This window comes from Triticum urartu, chromosome 7A, assembly GCF_056163025.1.
Source record: "Triticum urartu cultivar PI428250 chromosome 7A, HENAU_Tu73, whole genome shotgun sequence".
In the NCBI taxonomy this organism is placed as follows: domain Eukaryota; kingdom Viridiplantae; phylum Streptophyta; class Magnoliopsida; order Poales; family Poaceae; genus Triticum; species Triticum urartu.
The window spans coordinates 719,449,928-719,465,970 of record NC_141879.1 but is presented as its reverse complement, the minus strand read 5'-3'; the positions used below and the strand labels follow the sequence as shown (position 1 = coordinate 719,465,970).

Below are 16,043 nucleotides of genomic sequence, written 5' to 3'. Positions count from 1 at the left end.
ACATAAGATGGTAACAATTGGATCTGTGCGGAGGGAGATGTTGTGCTACGCAGCAACAAATGCAACTGCCGAATTCCACTCCAGGCAGTTGAGCAATGGTGGTGAGTTTCTGACCCACATCCTGCTCCTTTTTTTTTCGATGAGAGGGGCCACATCCTGCTCCTCACCAAATACTCTTCAGCTACAATCCCATCTTTATTCAATGTGTAAGTCCCACCGAAATTATTTGTATCATACTGATTCGGATTTCACTAGCTAGCTGTGAGCTGTCTCATGTATAAGCTGTAATGCTTATTGCTTTCATACTGCATCCGTGCAGAGATCACTAGTAGAAAACGGAGCTTTAAAACCGGTTCGTAAGGGTCTTTAATGCCGGTTCCATAACCGGCACTAATTGGTGGGCACTAAAGCCCCCCCCCCCTTTAGTACCGGTTTGTGCCCTAAAGTGCCACCACGTGGCGTGAGCTCGCGCCCTGGTATGGGGGACCTTTAGTACCGGTTGGTGTTACCAACCGGTACTAAAGATTTTTTTTTGATTTTTTTTTTGAAAATTTTGGAAATTTTTTTTTGATTTTTTTTCGATTTTTAATTTTTCTAAATTATTTGGTGATTTAGTCTCTAATCACCTCTCTTAACTGCTCAAGTGTGGATCACTCATTTCAAATCATCTAACTCCCGATCGGTCACCCATCCCTCTCAACTTTCAGGTTCTATTCTCCTTCGTTTTCAAGTCTGCACTTATTGTTTTCCTGACAATAGTAAGATGCCAATTCTATTAACCCTCAGGAGTTTAGCTTGAGCATGAAGTCACACATTTCACTGTTTGAGTTTGAAACTATTATTCTAAAAAACAGTAATTATTTAGTAACACTAATATTTCTTGAATAAGTTTAACCATAGTTTGACCACAGTTTGATCATAGTTTGACCAGATTTGACCAAAATTTAAAAAATTGAAATAATTATTTAGTAACACTAATATTCTTGAATAATTATGTAGTAACATTAATACTTTTTGAATAAGTAGTTTGACCAGATTTAACAAATTTTTTTAAAAAAAACTGAAATTTGACCATATCTTTTTTTCCTTTTGGAATTTGAGGATTCTAAAAAATTGCAAACAGGCCATAGGCGGTCTCCATCGGATGCGGATTTTCGTGCTGAATTTTTTGATATATTATACGTATTTTTCCGACATCGTATGCAAAAGTTATAGCCGTTTTACATTTTCCCTACACTTTTTGCAAAACATGTCCAAATTTAAGTTTTCAAATTTTCCTAACTAGTAGATGTAGTAATATAACTACCTCTCGAAGGATTTTATTTTTTGAAGTTTTTATCATTTTCTTTTGATTTTTTCAGAACTGAAATGGCGACACGGGGGGGGGGGGGGGGGTAGAGTTTGAAAATTGCCCTATAGTGTCGGTTTGTGTCACAAACCGGTACTATAGGTCAGACCCCTTTAGTACCGGTTCGTGGCACAAACCGGTACTAAAGGTTAGCCCTTTAGTACCGGTTTGTGCCACGAACCGGTACTAAAGGTGATCGTGGGGCCCCAGCCTGACGCCAGCCTGCCATCACCCCTTTAGTACCGGTTCGTGGCACGAACCGGTACTAAAGGTTCAACACGAACCGGCATTAATGCATAGTCGTTCGAACCGGCACTAATGGTACCATTAGTGCCGGCTCAAATTCAAACCGGCACTAATGTGCTTCACGTTTGACCCTTTTTCTACTAGTGGATGTAAACCAGCGTACATTTGTGGCATACATAATCAGGTTTTGTCCAAACTTTGAGCTGGGGGCTTGATGGTTTCTTTCATGATCTCATCCGGATTCAATCATTTGGTTGATGCTTCATTGCTTCATTCAATGTGTCATAAACACATTGCATCTTCCGGAACTCCCACTAGAAGTTCTAGCTCTATTATGGGGGTATTATTGCATCGGAGAAGACACGATTCTTTTTCGAAAATGTTAACACCCACACGTGTGGGCGTTAGCCAACTTGTCCACATGCCTTCATCATCGTCCAATAACTTCTGCATGAATCTTGGCATGAATTAGCTAATTTTGTATGCCACGTAGGACAACTCGCGTGTGTGGTGTGTGAGAGAGGTCGCCACACATCTGTTTTACCACACGGAGGGGCCGGTGTGACACCAGTTTTTTAGTCATGCACAAGGGCTGGTGTGTGGGCGTTTGCCATCTCGCCCACACACCCGCCTCCTCTCCCACACCAAGCTGCAAGTTGCCATGCATTTTACACCCTGTCAAGAATTCATCCGATTAACCAGTTAACTTGCCGATTAATCCCTACTCATAGGGTCACCGAGTAGCCGATAAACCAAAAAATCGTCCGATTAATTGATTAAATGGCCGATCAACTTGCCGATTAGCCGATTAATCCCCTACTCGCTAGCCAACCGATCAGCTACCAATTAACGATTTTCTCAACAATGGTTTTACAGTGTACATGGCAACTGCCCTGGTATGATTGCAAGCAGATGGCAACTCTCTTTTTTTTACTCGAACATGTCAGTTGCCATATGTTTTGCATGGTACATGGCAAACTGCCCTAGCGTGCACGTAAGCAGATGGCAACTCTTTCTTTTTAAATGGCAACTGCCCTAGTGTGCTTGTGAGCACATGGCAACTCTCTCTTTTACCCGAACATGTTTTTTGCCATGCCTTTTTTTGTAGCGCTACATGGCAACTGCCTAGTGTTAGTAGGTGACAACTCCTAAAGTTTTAAAATCATGGCAACTGCAGTAGACCAGACCACACATGGCAACAGCTGTAGTTGTCCAAAAATGGCAATCTGGAACTTTGACCTGAGATGGCAACTGCAGTTGAGCAAACATGGCAACTGTAGTTGCCCGACATGGCAACCGTAGTTCAGTGACATGGCAACTGCACTTAAACTAACATGGACGAGGGTCCGGCCCATGGCAACTGCGGGGCGCGCGGTAAAGTGTCCCGTGGGGCGTGCGGAACCACGAGGTACGAGGCCTGACGTACCGGGCGTGTGGGCGTTATCTATTTCGCCCACACGCACGCGTGTAAGAGGGACCGGGAGGGGAAAAAAGAGGCGTGTGGGCGCTAATTGTTTTGCCCACACACAAACGTATGGGCGGTCCTTTTAGGCACCACACAGAACATGTGGACAGATTTCTTAACGCCCACACGTGTGACAGTTATCGGCGTCCTTCTTTTTAGACCTCATATATAGCACGCAGCGGGGGAGACCAATCGCGCAGGGGACTTTGGGCTGGCCGATGCACTGGGGCAGGGTGCCTTTTATTTTTCTTTTTTGTTGCCTCGAAAAAAATGTTATTTTTCCTTTTACAAAAGTTAAAAAATATTCCTAATTTTTTAAAAAATTCTTGAATTTTAAAAAATGTCCACACATATAAAAAATCTTCAATTTTTTTTAAAAAGTATTAATTTTTTTCGAACTGCGTGTGGAATAAAAATGTTTCTGATTAAACATGTTTTGGACTCTAAAAAAGTTTGTGATTTTTTTTTGATTTTTGAAAATGGTAATGAATTTCAGAAGATGATTAAATATTCAAAAAATTCCACAATATGAAAAAGGTAAAAAATAATATGAAAATTAGAAAATTAAATACTGGAAAATAAAAAAGGAAACACAGAAACAAAAGAAAAAACTAATCCATTGGAAATGGCAGTGACTACAAGCACTAAAGTGAGTCGAAGGCGCGCCGCCGACTTCTCTCCTCCCTCATCGGAGCTGACCAAATCTTGTTGTAGTAGATAGTCGGAAAGTCATCATGCTAAGACCCCATAGGAGTAGAGCACCAGAACAGCAACCGTCACCGATAAAGAGAAACGTAGATCGGAGGAATCCAACATGTAGACACACGAACACCGATGAATGAAGACAGAGTCCACCTGGATCCACCGAAAACAAACGCCGACCGAATTCCGCAAGATCCGTCGGAGATAAAGCTCCACACGCGCTTCGACGATGCTAGAAACACCACCGGTACGGGGACTAGGCGGGGAGAATCTTATTCCATCTTCACAAAGCCGTCGCCGCCTCGCCTCTCTGAGCAGGACAAAAACCTAACAAAACTCAAAAAAGCATGAAAAACGAAGCCCTCCCGACGGCGAGGGCCCGGATCGACCGTGCCTCCATGACCCTATGACCACAGGAGATGAGGAGGTAGACCACGGAGGCACCGGCGGGAGTCACGAGAAACCCTAGCCAAAGGGTCCTCTTTCTTTTTTAAAAACAGTATGCTATCTTCTTTTAAAAAAGAAAAAAGTATACTTTTCGTCCCTCAATTTTTGGTGGAGTCTAGATTTGGTCCCTCAACTCCAAAACCGGACAACTTGCACCCTCAACTTCTGAAACTAGACAAGATTCATCCCTAGTCACGGTTTTGGTGCTGTCCCATTCTGGTTTTGACCGTTCCGACTCAAATTGCCTACCTTTTCCAAATCCACGTAATGTTTTCATATCTGGTTACTTTTTTCAAATACGTGTGTATTATTTTTAATCTGCATACTTTTTCCAAGTTCATGTACTTTTTCAAATATGCGTATTTTTTTAAAGTTCATTTAATTTTTAAAAATTGATGTGCCTTTTCATATTCGAGTACATTCTTTTTGAAAGAGTTCATGAAGTTGAAAATTTTATGCGAACTTGAAAAAAGTATGCGGATATGGACTTCTTTTACGCAAAAATATGTGGATTTCAAAAAATATTTCAACTTGAAACAAGTACGTGAATTTCAAACAAAGTTCATGGATTATAAAAGGAACACGGATTTGAAAACAAATGCAGACTTTGAAAAGCATGTGGATTTGAAATAAGTATGCAAATTTCAGAAACAGTTCATGGCTTTGAAAAATACTTGGATCTGATAAAATTACACAAACTTGGGAAAAATACGGGGATTTGGAAAAGGTATGTAAATGTTAAAAAATCAAGGATTTGAAAAAAGTACGCGAATTTCAGAATAGTTTGCTGATATGAAAAAAGTATGTTTATTTTAAAAAAATACGCGACCTTGAAAAACTTACGCGGAGTTGAAAAGTGTATGTGGATTTCAAAAGTTCATGGATATAAAAAAATTATAGGAATATGAGTGAGCACCAGTCAAAACCGGGGTGAGTCAACACCAAAACCGGTCAAAACCGAGTTCAGGGATGAACCTTGTCCGGTTTCGGTAGTTGGGGTGCAAGTTGTCCGGTTTTGAAGTTGAGGGACCAAATCTAGACTTCACCAAGAGTTGAGGGACGAAAAATATACTTTTCTCTTTAAAAACATTCTTAATTTTACCAAGATCAAGACTTTTAAATATCACACACGCCGCCCATGATTTTACCAAAATATTTCTTAATTTTACCAAGATCTTTCTTAATTTGTATGCTTTATTATTTAGGGGTCCCATGATTTGGAAGTTGAGTCGTTCAGCCCAGGTGGTTCTATCCACACCTCTTTCAGCCCATTCAGTCAGCTAAGCAGCAGCTGGCCGACGCAAAAGCCCACCCACAATCGTCTCCTCCGCCGCCTTTCTTCAGTTCGACGAGGACAGAAGAGCGCGGCAGCGGGGGGCTCGGTCTCACCCGCCGCGACCAGCGGCCCGGCGCGCGCCGGTCCGGTCTAGCCGCCCGTCCATGGAAGAAGCGAGAGCTCTTCGCGCGACATGGCCCGAGCTCCGTCTGCGCGCCCAAATCCTCTGCTTCGGTTCCACGGTGCGTGACACACCACACCGTTGGATCTCTCCGTCGACCGCGCCGGGCGACTCTCGACGTCTCCACACGCCCCCTTAGGCAAGGGACTGAGCTCGTCCCCTACAGACTTGATTTTAGCTCCCTTCTGTTTTCATGCTTGCCTAGCCCGCTTCGGTGCCATGTGCTGCTGCGACTTGCTAACCAAATTAGTCTATCACAATTTTATTAATTTGCAGGCTGATGATAAAATCAAGTCTTGTGGGAATATTGGATTTCGTTTACCTTGGGCTTAGTTACACAATTGTACGCACATAATCTCGACCGAATATTGGTTTTGTTGTCGGTCTGAAAGAATGACGCTTGTGGTTTGCTGGCAGGGTTCAGAAGGTGACCACCAAAAATGTCTGAGAAAGTGGTAGCTGGAATGCTGTTACTTAGAGTTGTGAAGAGCACTGACTATTTTACACGCTCATCAGCTAACTCAAAGGTTGGTCAGAGGTTTTCAGTGTATTATTGCCTGGAGAGATTGTTCTTGCTGCTTTGATGGATTCGGTATATGATCCCCTTTTTATGTCATACTTGAGGCCTACACTAAAAATAGTTAATTATTGCTGTTTCTCCTCTCATAAAGTCTGTCATGTTAGGCGAGCTATCAGGTACTGCAGTCATATGCATAATAAACTCGCTGCCGTAGTACTATGCTGCTAGTGAGGTATGCCTCCCAAGAATACAACCACAAAAGGATGATCACAGATGGATGTCTTTTGTGTAGTGCAGTGCAGAACTGCAGATAGGTCATTGGTCGCTATAGGCGGATCATGGATTGTCTTGTTGAGTTTTTACTTGAATCGCTTGGACTGAGCCAGACTGAAGATGTTCTTCTTATCTATGTTTGAAGTGGCAAATCTGATGAAGGTTCATTCAAGAGAAGCCATGTACGAATCCATCTGCAAACCTGGAAGATAAATCACTTCCATATTGTGAGGAATAAAGTTAGCTTCTCCGAAAACGGTATCTGAAAGCAAATGAACGTGACTTAGAAATTTGGAGCCATGGCCCATGTGTATGCAAGGGTAGTGATCCCTTGTATTACTTGAGGGGTCCAGCAGAGGTATTTCTTTTACTTTTCGAAAGGAAAAAAAAAACTGCTCCTGCAGTTCCTTCCAGTAAATTTTAGACAACACGTTTATAACAGTATAACCAGACGGAATTAATGTTTGTTACTTCAAATATTTTTAATTTACTTGCCCTATTGAATGCAGATTATTGAAGTTCATCTTCTGAAGTTCTGATTGACTAGAACCAGGGGAAAGCTGAGGATTTATTTTTGTTTGAATTGCTTGGGTTAAGTGGTGGGAGTGGAGCTGTTCTTTCTGTCTATATCTGAAATGACAAACCGGATGAAGATTCTTCTGAGGCATGGTGCTCCTAAGTCAAATGTTTCGTGCCTCACGTCTGAATTCAGGTAAACCAGCCAAGTACAAAACAAACAGTATCAACTGCTGCTAGCTGCTCTGCACACAGGTGTGAAAACTAACTTCATCCTTTGCTGAAAACAACACTAAAGTACTAACCAATCACCCATACGACGCGCAATAGTTGTTAAAAAGAATTTTTGAGCGCGTTCTCCATGGGACACAAAATCCGCAGCTTAACTTCTAGATCGCCCCTTCATTGAAATTAATTCAAGGTTCGTCAATATGTATATCTACCATGTCTTATCTTCAACGCTTTTATGGCATCATAGCCTTAAATGGAGCTAGTATATGTCATATCCATGGATATTCCAGTCAACAGTCCATAATCAAGTTGCCGTTAGAAATAATGGAGTGCATGTGCTTTTGTATAGGAGCTAGGAGTACATAGTAATATATGCACACTTGATGCAAGACTTGACTTCATTTAAAGCTCGACTTCCGACGGATGCATTTAATTAATCTTCTTCCTTCATAATTGAGCATTGCCATCAACTTGCACGCTAGAGAACATGAAAGTACCAAGTAAACAAATCCGTAGGGTCGAAGTTCCATTTGAAATGAAGTAAACTCATCTGCCGTGTGTACCTGTCCTCCACTCGTCATTTTTGTATGTCAACTTGGCTATCTGGATTTGGACTGGAATACGCTGGCTCCACATGTACATGTGCCGACCAGCTTGTAAATCTGAGACCCATGAGAGCGTTGAAGATATTGTGACATACACTGGATCCCTCCATTCTTCTTGTACCTCTCTTGAGCTCTCCCTCCCGCACAAAACCATTTTGAGCTCTGCACACAGGTTAACCTAGCTCAGTCACAGGTATGCATTCATACATTTGTGCGCATACTATTATTTCAAGCTATGTATATTGTGGCATATTAGATCTGTATATAATGATGTAGTTAAATTTCTTGCTTGCAGCTTGGCGTACCAATGGATGGAGCTGAAGCACCGTCTGCGATGCCATCTTGGATGGAACTGTGGAATGAGTGGGAAATCCAAGTAGTTGTTATCGTCAGCTTCAGTCTGCAGGTTATCCTCTTCTTCTTTGCTGGGATCCGCCGCTACAGTGTCTCATTTGTTACCAAGGCCCTCCTCTGGCTGGTATATCTGCTTGCTGATGTCGTTGCAACATACGCCCTGGGGCACATGTCCTCGTCATTGTCGAAAAAATCATCCAGCGAGCACCAGCTGGTGGCGTTCTGGGCGCCGTTTCTTCTGCTGCACCTCGGCGGCCAGGACACCATCACCGCGTACGCCCTGGAGGACAATGAACTCTGGCTGCGTCACCTGCTAAACATGTTTGTGCAGGTCGCCTGTACTGCATATGTGCTCTACAAGTACATCATTGCAGGCGGGGCAAACTTTGTCCACGCCGCTATGTTGGTTCTTGCCTCCGGAATTCTCAAGTATGGCGAGAGGATATGGGCACTGAAGCTTGCAAGCAAGGGTGGTTCCCATTACAAAAGAAGGCGACGAGTTAAGAAGCCTTTCTACCGGCGGTGGATTCGTGCTATTCGTCGTGAGTTTCCCACAAAGAAGGATGCTGCCGTCCTCACAGGTGAGCCTAGTGACACCACCCGCAGTTCATTTGCCGGTTTACCGAAAAGAATCCAAAAAGTTAATTCGCTGGTGGTGCATAGGAGTCGGTGGGTAGAAGATATAGTAGAAATAGAAGAAGGAGAAGAAAGAGACTGTTTCACGCAAAACAAACAATTTGGAACTTATGTATTTATTGTGATGACAGCACACGCGTTGCGCCATGTATTTGTCAAGCCTTTAATCATAGACAGGAATGAGGCATCCATAAATTGGAATAATCACCGCATTGCCCTGCTAGAGAAGGGTCATGCACAAGAGTATCAATGGGAAAACGACCAGAGCAAAGATGCATCGGCAAAGGAGAAGAGTCATATTGGGAAGATGTTCAAGGAAATAGAGGTGCAGCTCGCCCTGATGTACGACATGCTGTACACCAAGGCAGAAGTGATCCACACAAGGTATGGCTACTGCATCCGTGCCATTTCACTTGTCTCTTGCTTCGCCGCTCTTGTGGTCTTCAGAAAAAGCAAGCGAGATGTGCACAGCACACCCGACATTGTGATCACTTTTGCTCTTCTGGGCGGAGCTTGTGCACTGGAGATGGCATCCGTTTTCAAGGCGATTGGGTCAACCTGGACATGTGCCAGCTTGAGACGCCGCAGGTGGAAGTGGCTGGCCAATGAGATTCTGTTCGCACGGCACCACCTCCTCGTCCTTAAGGATGGAAGGTGGTCCGATTCCGTCGGGCAATTTGACTTCATATCCTTCTGTGTTCACAGCAGAAAGATGGACCTCAAGGTTAGAATAGCCCGTTTGACTGGGCTCCGGGACTTGTGGCACAAAGTTCGCTGCACCAAACATGCCAAGCTTTCTCCTGCCGTGAAGGAGTTTGTATGGGGCTTGCTCAGAGGTGACAAGAGTCATATGGTACGAATTGAAGAAGTGGACATCAGGAGTGGGAACTGGGCTCGCAGGTTCAGCGGCGTCGCCCAGATCAAACAGCTAGATTGGAGCCTGAGTTATGGATTTCACAAGAGCGTGCTTATCTGGCATATAGCAACAAGCACCTTCCTCAATAACCCTGCCGCCAAATTGGAGCTGGTCGACAAGGACATGGCTGAAGCAGTCAATACTCTCTCTGATTACATGATGTACCTCCTCATCGAGCACCCTGACATTCTGCCAATGAAACCAGCTGCTAAGGACATGTTTCAGGAAACCTGCCTCTGTTATGGTTCGGATATGTATGGCCCGGTCTATGTAATGAAACCAGGTGGGGACAGAGCTAATGTGGTTGATTCTCACAAGAGAATTCTGAATTACAACTCCGGGGGTTTTGAGTCGATAAGAAGACTAGATGCTGACTTGACGGAAGATGGTTGGGATTCTTACCCGGGCCAGCATGTGCTGGTGAAAGCATGCACCCTGGCTCACACAATGCTCGACATGGACTTGGGGCTCGAACATAAGATGGCGATAATTGGAACAGTGTGGACGGAGATGTTGTGCTAGGCAGCAACCAATGCAACCGGGGGATTCCATGCCAGGCAGCTGAGCAACGGTGGTGAGTTTCTGACCCACATCCTGCTCCTCACTAAATATTCCTCTCTTATAGATAAGGAACCAAAGCCGTCCAAAACAACTGTTGAAGCTGTGGAGGCTAGTGCTGCTGGCCACATCGTACTAAATGTGGACAATGATTCCAACGATGAGATCACAGAAATCCGCCCAACATAGCAGGTCAACAATCTGCAAATCCTTTCCCTGAATCCAGCTTCTGTAATCCATTCTCGTTGTTTGCGTTGAATTTATAACTCCATTTCGATTCCAGTCTTAGTGCGGCTGATGAAGTACCCCTATATCTCATCTTTTGCCTTTTTCTATGTACCACCGAAATTATTATGATACTGATTCGGATTTTCATTAGTTGCGTCATGTGTAATGTAGTACAAGCTCTAATGTTTATGTTGCTCTCACACCGCATCCGTAAAGTTCCTCCCAAAATTAAGATCTTTCTGTGGCCGTATGGAGAGTGATCAGCTCTGCCTTTTCTTTCGGAACTGTGTCAAGAAATGGAGATGAACTATTTGGTATATGGGGGCTAAATTTTGTTGGGAGGCACAAGGACTCGATTTTTCTGCGGGGATTGCATTAATTGCTCTTCTGATTTGTTTTGGAACTGCGGAATGTGGCATGTTTCGAGCGCAAAGTTGCTTAATGCATCCCAACGAAGTGATTTCTTTTTATTTTTCAGTCAAACTTTGCGATCTTGGCCTGTAACTGTGTATATATTGCAATGTTTTAAATAGCGGGCTATGAAAAATAGCGGCGGGTCTCTAAATCAGCTATAGCGAGCTATTTGTAAAGGCGACCATAGCGGCACTCTGCTGAAAAGGCTATAGCGGGCTATAGCGGAGCTATAGCCGGCTATTTAAAACTATGATATATTGTAGAAAAATGTTTTTTTTAGAAAAGGAGGATGATTCCGGCCTCTGCATCTAGGAGATGCATGCAGTCATTTTATTAATTATTCACGAAGACCCTATAAAGCAGTACATCAATATGCCTAAATCCAACATCTTGGTAATATCTGTGGCTACTCCTATCCACTTGATGAAGGGATGCAGAAATGTTGAGCCGAATACCCAGACCTCTCATCTAACCCTAACATCTAAAGCTGGAGGCCTCAACCAAGCCACATACCGGGTTTGGGGCACAAACCGGTCCGACGCACTCATGTGTCGTCGCCACCGTCTTCCACCGATCCATCTTCAGAGTATATACTGACGCATCAACCTTGTCAGGCTTCTCTGCCATCGACACCACCATGCCGCCAGACAGCGTCCTTCTCCTGCGCGAGTCCATCTCCATGCATCGAACACCGGGTCTCCACTGCACCACGCCACCGAGATTCGCCGCCATCAATGTGTCAGATGAAGCATCTCTCCACCAAAGATGCCATCCACTGGTCCCTCGAGTCCGTGTACACCTCCCTCGCTGATGACGCAGCCAACCCAACAACCACCTCGCAACACCTTTGCACTCTCCTACCATACCCAAGGCGGCACTTTCAAAAAGGGCGACGCACGTCGCGCCGTTGCTGTGCAGTCTTGACAAGACAAAGGGTTTTCACCCGGGTAATGGAGGGAGAGGGAACAGACCTCAACGACGCCTCTAAGGAGAAGAACGACACCTACAGGTGTCGCCGCCGCTGTGGCCGGAGAACCAGCCAAGGATTTCTCCCGGTCCGATTCCGCAGCTCCAGGCATCCCACCTTCAACGGATTCGATGTCCAGAGGCAATTAAGATGGTGGTGATCGGAGGTGCTCGGCTGTTGGAGCAAGTGTTCAGCTTGGAGAAAGGGTGGAGGCCAACATCACCCAGACTGCAGTGGATGCCACCGTAGCTGCAGCTCGCTGTATTGGCAATCTGGTTCTGTCTTACTGATGTTGCATTTCTGTTTGTTATATTATAAACTCCCATATACCAAATAGAAATGGAAATCTGTCATCTATTTGGCAGTGGGCCGGAGTAGATGATACAGAGAACACGGTTTCTATAATGGAAACTAGTAAGCATGCACATGTAACGCACGTCTCAAACGTAAACCAGGTGAGATTCACATAATATAAAAAAAATAAATGTTTTTAAAAATATAAATCAAATGGATACACAATGTTTGATGTCGCTCAAATTGTATTTTCGAAAGGGAGACACAATAGTTGTTATGTTGCTGCATAGAGTAATCGCAGGAAAATATTCTCATTTAAATAAAATCAGCAATTATTTATTAATGCAGTAATATAGGCTTGTAGTGTAGTCTTCTTCGAGTGTAGCCAGGAAAAAAAAGTATAAACTGCCTTACGGTGCAATTATATTGTTCAAGATGCTTAATTCTCAAATCTTATTTTATTCTACTAATCTGCGTAGCAAAATATATACTTGTACTAATTTGGATCAAATTATATATTTTATTTGGTTGTGTGGATTGCCAAAATTATATAGCTACCTACTATGGATAATAGGAAATAGAAGATGATATGTGACTACAACGACTTCTATATAAAATAAATATGATTTACAAGAACTAATTGAAATGTAAAAGGGCTAAAAGAAATCCAATAATTATCATGATAGAAAGTATTTATCCGGTTTTGTATGTGTTTATGCGTTGGCAACCATACTAACTTACAGTGCTGTAAGACGCTCTGTACGTACAGAAACTGAAATGAGTTTCTAGAATGCATCAGAGGAAGATTGGTTGATAGATGAAATTGCAGATCAAAAATTTCTGACCTGCCTCCAAGTGTGAAAAGTGCAGTATTAGTCGTGCAAATTGCAGAATACCCCAAAATCGAATTAAAGGTTCACCTGCTTGATTTGTGATAGACCTTCGGTGCCCTCGACTGTGCACGTAGGAAGAACTGCAGGAGGTCCTCGACGGCCCAGTAGGACGATGGCAGGAACGGCAATGACGGCACCTCCTGCGCCATGGCCGAGACCGGTGCCGCCCTAGCTAGGGACGATGGCAGTTGGCGGCTTGGACTTGGAGGACGTCAGTGATGGGTTGTTGTCGGCGTGGGTGTTGCGAACGGAGCTGAAGTCGACGCAGATGCCGATGGTTGCCGGAGAGCATATGCCCTGGACGTGGATGGAGTCGTCGCAGTAGCGGCAGAAGAGCGCCCGGCCTCCAGGTAGAAGATGATGGCGGCGACATCACGTGTGTTCCCGGAGGAAGATGAAGCTCCTCACACTTCCCCCATCGTGGCTAGCGTGCATGATGGTGTCAGTCGGCTCGCGATTAGCTTCCTAATAGGATGGATGCATCCGAGATAAGTTTTTTAATAGGATGGATTTGTCTGAGATTAGTTCCCTAATAGGATGGATGCACTCTGATTTAATTTCCTAGAATATGATGCACCTGTGATTATTAGTTTCGTAATTGCCCAGGCGTGGAGTTTCATATTTCCTCCACGGTGGAGTACGGTCAGTCAATGTAAATTGTTAAGTGCACACAGAAAATGGTTTAGGTTAAGGCTAACCGTTAGATTGATTTTAGTGGGCCTAATCGTCCGGTGGTATTGGATCTGTGTACGCTTTGTGGGGTGTGCTTAAAGAAGTTCTTGTTTGATTGTTTAATAGTAGTATAGATTTAGTTCCTAGAATATGATGCACCTGTGATTATTAGTTTCGTAATTGCCCAGGCGTGGAGTTTCATATTTTCCTCCACGGTGGAGTACCGCCAGTCAATGTAAATTGTTAAGTGCACATAGAAAATGGTTTAGGTTAAGGCTAACCGTTAGATTGATTTTAGTGGGCCTAATCATGCGGTGGTATTGAATCTGTGTACGCTTTGTGGGGTGTGCTTAAAGAAGTTCTTGTTTTATTGTTTAATAGTAGTATAGAAGAAGAGCGCCTGGCCTCCAGGTAGAAGACGATGGCGGCGACAACACGTGTGTTCCCGGAGAAAGACGAAGCTCCTCGCACTTCCCCCATCGTGGCTAGCGTGCATGATGGCGTCAGACGGCTCACGATTAGCTTTCTAATAGGATGGATGCGTCCGAGATAAGTTTTTTAATAGGATGGATTTGTCTGAGATTAGTTTCCTAATAGGATGGATGCACTCTGATTTAATTTCCTAGAATATGATGCACCTGTGATTATTAGTTTCCTAATTGCCCAGGCGTGGAGTTTCATATTTTCCTCCACGGTGGAGTACGGTCAGTCAATGTAAATTGTTAAGTGCACACAAAAAATGGTTTAGGTTAAGGCTAACCGTTAGATTGATTTTAGTGGGCCTAATCGTGCGGTGGTATTGGATCTGTGTATGCTTTGTGGGGTGTGCTTAAAGAAGTTCTTGTTTGATTGTTTAATAGTAGCATAGAAGAAGAGCGCCTGGCCTCCAGGTAGAAGACGATGGCGGCGACAGCACGTGTGTTCCCGGAGGAAGATGAAGCTCCTCGCACTTCCCCCATCGTGGCTAGCGTGCATGATGGCGTCAGGCGGCTCGCGATTAGCTTCCTAATAGGATGGATGCGTCCGAGATAAGTTTTTTAATAGGATGGATTTGTCTGAGATTAGTTTCCTAATAGGATGAATGCACTCTGATTTAGTTTCCTAAAATATGATGCACCTGTGATTATTAGTTTCGTAATTGCCTAGGCGTGGAGTTTCATATTTTCCTGCACGGTGGAGTACGGTCAGTCAATGTATATTGTTAAGTGCATACAGAAAATGGTTTAGGTTAAGGCTAATCGTTAGATTGATTTTAGTGGGCTTAATCGTGCGGTGGTATTGGATCTGTCTACGCTTTGTGCGGTGTGCTTAAAGAAATTATTGTTTGATTGTTTAATAGTAGTATAGATATGTGGTCAGGAGGGAATGATCGACCCTTTTTCTAAAAAAAAACAGAAAGGAAAACAAAAACTGCATCCGTGTAGAAAATGTAAACCGGCCGTACAAAGTGTCACTAATTATCTGTAATAATCAGGTTCTGTCCAAACTTTGGGCTGCTTGTTGGTTCTTTCATACAGTATATTTTTTTCGAAACGGATTTGTTGGTTCTTTCATGATCTCAACCGGATTCAATCACACGTTTTTGTTGGATGCTTCGTTATTTGATTCATGGGTAAATGAGTGCCAGAAACATTCCATCTTCTGAAACTGCAACTGCAAGTTGTAGCTCTATCCCTGGAGCATTACTTCACGGCAAATGCTATATGGCACATACTGCATCAAAGTAGCCGTCGCGTTGCACAGATGCGATCAACCTGGGCCAGCCGTTCAGGTCCCGTTTTTCTTTTTTCTATTCCTGTTGTTTCTTTAATAGGTTTTTTGTTTCTAATTTAAAAGTTCCCTTTTTAAGGAAAAAATGTTTGTAAATTCCAAAAGGTGTTCGTGTTTTCAAGAAAATGTTCAGTATCTTCAAAAAATAATTGTGTTTTCAAATATTGTTCGGGGTTTCCAAAAGTGATCAATTTTTCAAAATTAATTCACAAGTCAAAAAATGTCCCGTTTTAAAAATTTATTCAGAATCCAGGATTGTTTGGCATTTTGAAAAAAAAATCATGTTTTTCAAACTATGTTTATAAATTTGAAGTTTTTGTTTAAAAAAGTTCAATTGTTTGAAAAAATGTTAATGTTCGTATTTCAGAAAATATTCAAATCAGTTATTTTTGCTCTTTTCTAAAATTGTTTGTGTTCTAAAAAAAGTAACAACATTTCATGTTTTCCGATAAACTGAATGGAAAAAAAACCCTTAAAGAAGGGCCACTGCAACAGCCAAGCAACTGCATTGCAGTGATGGGCTGGCCTAGT

General features: G+C 43.2%; 1 protein-coding gene across 3 annotated transcripts; it reads left to right on the top strand.

The window, feature by feature from the left end:
• Positions 1 to 6,082: 6,082 nt before the first annotated feature.
• Positions 6,083 to 10,702, top strand: LOC147962187 (uncharacterized). 3 transcript variants are annotated; one of them, XM_087536191.1, is made up of 5 exons: positions 6,083 to 6,192; positions 6,604 to 6,816; positions 6,968 to 8,003; positions 8,106 to 8,216; positions 8,496 to 10,702. In XM_087536191.1, exons 4-5 carry the CDS (start codon positions 8,118 to 8,120, stop codon positions 10,236 to 10,238), a joined length of 1,842 nt encoding a protein of 613 aa, XP_087392317.1. In that variant the 5' UTR covers positions 6,083 to 6,192; positions 6,604 to 6,816; positions 6,968 to 8,003; positions 8,106 to 8,117; the 3' UTR covers positions 10,239 to 10,702. The 3 variants fall into 3 exon arrangements, with proteins under 3 accessions (XP_087392317.1, XP_087392316.1, XP_087392315.1); XM_087536190.1 differs by having other exon boundaries at positions 8,106 to 8,745; positions 8,932 to 10,702; XM_087536189.1 differs by having other exon boundaries at positions 8,106 to 10,702.
• Positions 10,703 to 16,043: the final 5,341 nt, after the last annotated feature.

What these genes read in the sequence shown, in the direction of transcription:
- LOC147962187 (XM_087536189.1), top strand. Translation starts at nt 8,118, where the DNA reads ATGGATGGAGCTGAAGCACCGTCTGCGATGCCATCTTGGATGGAACTG.